Source organism: Aplysia californica, unplaced genomic scaffold (genome assembly GCF_000002075.1).
Source record: "Aplysia californica isolate F4 #8 unplaced genomic scaffold, AplCal3.0 scaffold00113, whole genome shotgun sequence".
Classification (NCBI taxonomy): domain Eukaryota; kingdom Metazoa; phylum Mollusca; class Gastropoda; order Aplysiida; family Aplysiidae; genus Aplysia; species Aplysia californica.
In genome coordinates, this window is record NW_004797383.1 from 350,149 (window position 1) to 354,548 (window position 4,400).

General features: G+C 42.2%; 1 protein-coding gene across 2 annotated transcripts in view; it reads left to right on the plus strand.

Annotated features, from left to right (window-relative positions):
• LOC101853778 (brefeldin A-inhibited guanine nucleotide-exchange protein 1) overlaps positions 1–2,474 on the plus strand; it is a 45,136-nt gene extending 42,662 nt beyond the window's left edge. For both annotated transcript variants that reach the window (XM_005095772.3, XM_005095773.3), the window contains exons 39-40: positions 425–542; positions 1,927–2,474. In XM_005095772.3, the coding sequence (XP_005095829.1) occupies positions 425–542; positions 1,927–2,070 (262 nt within the window). In that variant the 3' untranslated portion in view covers positions 2,071–2,474. The remainder of the gene's footprint in view (positions 1–424; positions 543–1,926) is intronic.
• Positions 2,475–4,400: the final 1,926 nt, after the last annotated feature.

The window sequence follows — 4,400 nt, forward strand, 5'->3', positions numbered from 1 at the left end:
CCCCCCCAGGCAATGCCACTGATTGAAGTGTCTTTAGGCCATTCCAAAAGGGCGATATTTACATGTTCGTATGCACAGTAGAATTGTAAATGGGCTCACTTATCAATGTCATGCTCATACTGTGTCGAAACAACATAGGGGGATCTGCTACTTTTTCTTTCCTCATCCTTACTATCGTCATTTTCCTCTACTTCTTTTGTATATTTGTCACTCTCTTGTGAACTGCTATTTCCGGGATCCCTTGATAGTCGAAGTAGACTTTGTGCTGTTGAGGCTAGAGAGGTGAGCAGAGTAAGCCTGATTTTCCATTTGGAGCTGTCTGTTGACATCCACCCCTTGGCGCTCATATGACTTTATGCAGTTGCAAGCGCTGTAAAACCTTATTTAAACTAAAACTTACTCTGTGTTTGTGTGTGTGTCTCAGGGTGTGCAAAGAAGCCCTGGAGTATTTCCTGAGCCTCCAGTCTGACAGTCACCGTGAGGCCTGGGGGAGTCTGCTCTTGCTGCTGCTCATACGCCTGCTCAGAATGCCTGATGACAGAGTGAGTATGCCGTACAAAAATGAAATTGTGGTAGTGGTTTAACGCCCCCCTATCAACACTATTACGTTATTTAAGAGGCGGGACCTCCTGATTTTAATGTCCGTCTCCGAAAGGACCGAGCCAAATGAGAAATTGATGTAAAGTGCCTTTCCCAAGGACGCAGTGACGGACCAAGCTCTCGCTGGAATCCCCGAACCAGCAGTCTCACGATTACTAGTCTGGTAGCCTTACCATTAGGCCACCGACGCCACTATGGATGATAATAGATGACGATAAATGGTCGCTTTTAAGCAGAAGGGGGCTATCCCGAAAAATGCTGTTTTGAAAAAATCGAATGTAAAATTTTTGCTCCTTGTTCAGTTTCTTCAAAAGACAAGGAGAGTTATCTCTATAACCCAACAAATTACGCACCAATGAAACCGAATTTCTGTTATAGATAGGGCAATGTCCACTTTTGGTGTCGATCAAGATTTCTGGAAACCCCCCCAAATCTGGGTTCGCCCACTTGTCCTTAAAAGCGATCAAATAGTCTAAGGTGGAACCACCAAAGGAGGAGAAAGAGAGGAAGGCTGAGATCCACCTGGGAGTGAGATCTAGAGGCATATCTCTGACATAAGTGACACAGCTTGGCTGGAGGTGGAAAAGATCACCCAGAACAGCTTTGCTGTTTGAGTACACTCCTTTTTTTATAAAGTTTAATTACCAGTTTTAACTATTCTTGAGGAAATATGTCTGTTATCTTTCGAATCTACTTTCAGTTTCAAAACATGTAGGCTTAGGGGTGGTGGGGGGATGCTATGGTTTGGTCTGCTCCTTCTTTCCTATCGAACATCTAACAGCCTTATCTCTCCTCCTTTTCTTTGTACATTACTCTCCAGTAATGCCTCCTCTAATCTTCGGCACTTATATCACCTGCTAGTGTTGCAAGTGCGGTAAAACTTTTACAAATACTAAACAAGTTTTGGTTGGCGGGTGCTTCTTCTTTCCTGTGAAACATTCTATTGTCTGTATCTCCCCTCCTTCTTTTTTGTGTTTGTTACTCACTTGCAACTCCTCTAATCTTCGGCACTTACATGACCTTATTGTGTTGCAAGTGCGGTAAAACTTTAACAAATACTGAACAAGTTTTGAATGGCGGGTGCTCTTGTGTGGTTTGTCTCTTTTTTCCTATGAAACATCTATTGTCTTTATCTCCCCTCCTTCTTTTTTGTGTTTGTTACTCTCTTGTAACATCTCTAATCTTCAGCACTTATATGATCTATTGGTGTTGCAATTGCCGTAAAACACTTACTAAAACAAATATCTATATCACCTGCTAGTGTTGCAAGTGTGGTAAAACTTTTACAAATACTAAGCAAGTTTAAAAAAAAAAAATCCTCCCCAGTTCCGTGTCCACGCCAGCGCATACTACCCACTCATGTGCGAGACCATCATGTTCCCCATGAAGCACGAGATTCTGTCCACGCTACGCAAGTTTTTCCTCCGCCTCGGGCCCGCCTTCAACATCACGCCCAAGCCAAGCCCGTAACGCGGCGGTTGTCAGGGCGACGTTGAGACGACTCTTCAAAGCTTTACGGATATATAAAGACATTAGTGTCATGTGTTTGTGCTTGAATTATGGAATCCGTGGATGAGTGGGGTTGGATGGGGGGAGGGGTGGGGAGGGGGGAAGGTGATGTGATTAATCGTTTAGAATTGTCGTGAAACAGTCAGTTTCAGAACCTGTTTCTAAAGTATCAGCCATACCTTTTTCCCTCACCTTTGAAAGGTTATTGCAGTAGGGGGACTTGAATTAAGCAACAAGTATTGACTGGAATAAATAACTAATCAGGCCACGGGTGGTCTTGTACATTTATTGTTCAGCAGTTTTTTTTCTCACTTTTCTTTCCCTGTGATTACCGGGGTCTCTGGTGTAGAGGTTAGGTGCTTTGCCGGCTCACTCAGAAGACGTGTTCGATTCCCGCGTGGGGAGAATTTGTATCGAGTATTTCCGTCTTTCTGTCGGGATGCTGTATCCCTCTCCGCCCAGGCTGGCCCTGACAGGCAGTGTCGATGCAACCCGCGTCCTAGATGACCTAATCTGTGTCAACGGGGGCTTAAGATATCTGCAATTTCTTTTGGGGGGGGGGGGAGTATTTTCTCTGTGATTATTGCTCTATTTCTATGGTCCTGGCAGGGCTGTGTAGTTAGTATGTTGCAGGTTATAAAATTTCAGACTTGTTTGCGATCGGAAAAAGTTAGGGACTGGCTTTAGGGTCCAGTGATATTTTGATTTATTGAACGTGGCTGTGCACAAGAGTACTGTGGTGATATAAAATAGATTTTGTTCTAAATGTGTGAATTTATGTATGCTTGTTTTCATGGACCCAAGAAAATGTGATTTGAAATCAAAGGGAATTGCACAGTCTACGGCCAAATACCATTTGTGTCACGACGTGGTGGAATCAGGCGCTCGTCAATTTTTGGGCATATGGAGTTATCAGTATCGTCTTAAAGGTTATTCATTTGCCTTTCTTTCGATGAAAAGAAATGTTCATTTATCTTGAATAGAAGTCGAGATATTTGCGATTCAAGGAGGTGGGGCCGCCTGGTTTCAGGAGTAAAATTAGTGAGGAAATGGCCGCCAAAGTTTGTTGACTTCCATAACTTAAGAGTCCTTGGAAACTGCAAATTTAAATTTGTTGTGCTTTTAATCGTTTTTCTATAAAATCCACACATAAAAGTTTTTTTGAATGGACATAAAAGGTGTTTAGCCAAAAATAACAATTCCAAAAAAATGACCAAACTGGCCGAAATATGCAGATTTCTCGGATTTCATTATTTTTACGAGTGCCTGTTTTCACCACGATGCCTCACATTGTGAGTAATTTTCAGAATTGTCAGAGACGGACACCCGTTGAAGTGGAGAAAAGCGATTGTCTTAGACAGGTAGACATCTTGGACAGTGTCAATATAATATTTTAAAAAGGTGGTGTGGTGGGGGGAGGAGGGGTGGGGTGAGAAGTGCTCATTTAAACAGATGAATGCTTTGGACATGTGGCTGTTTGTGCGGGTTGGACTGTTATTTCATTATTTTTGTCGGACTCAAGTTGAACCGCACCAAATGTCGGACTCAAGTTGAACCGCACCAATTGTCGGACTCTAGTTGAACTGCTCCAATTGTCGGATTCAAGTTGAACCACTCCAAATACCCTACTGTGCATTACGACTGTCATAGACAGGTGAACAAGGAGTGGGGAGCTGTATCAAAAAGGGTTGGTGGAGGCTTGAAGTCCATCATTTTTGCTGTGGTGTTGAGGGGAAAAGGGACCAGCTATAGTTTGTATGTGTAAAAAAAAAAAATTTTCTTATGACCTCGAGGTGGCTTTTGTGCCTGTAAATGATTGTGGCTATGCATCATGTGTTCACGCTTTGTTACCCGTTATTTCCTGTGTCGCGCTCAGCAGCTGCAAGTTGAGAAAAAAAAAAACCCAACCCCACTGGACTTGTTCTTTAAGGCAGTCTGGTTTTCCAACGGATCAATCTGTTGAAAACTTACAGCTTTACAAAATCATTGTCTAATGCTTGCTTTACTTATGTCATCTGAGGCCAGCTAGTGTTCAAGGCCTATGTTGTAGACTTTGCCGTGTTTGAAAGTTTGAAATTCATTTGTGGAATATTTATCCTTCATTGATCCTCTCGGCTGCAGGTGATATACCCACCAGGTGATGGTCATTGATACTTGCATTGTATATGAGACAAGACATATATATATATATATATGTATTGAGCTATATTAATAAATAATGATAATAACTGTTTGTCCATCAATGTCTTACAATGACCAATGTATTTGCAAAGGAGAATATTTCTTAAAAT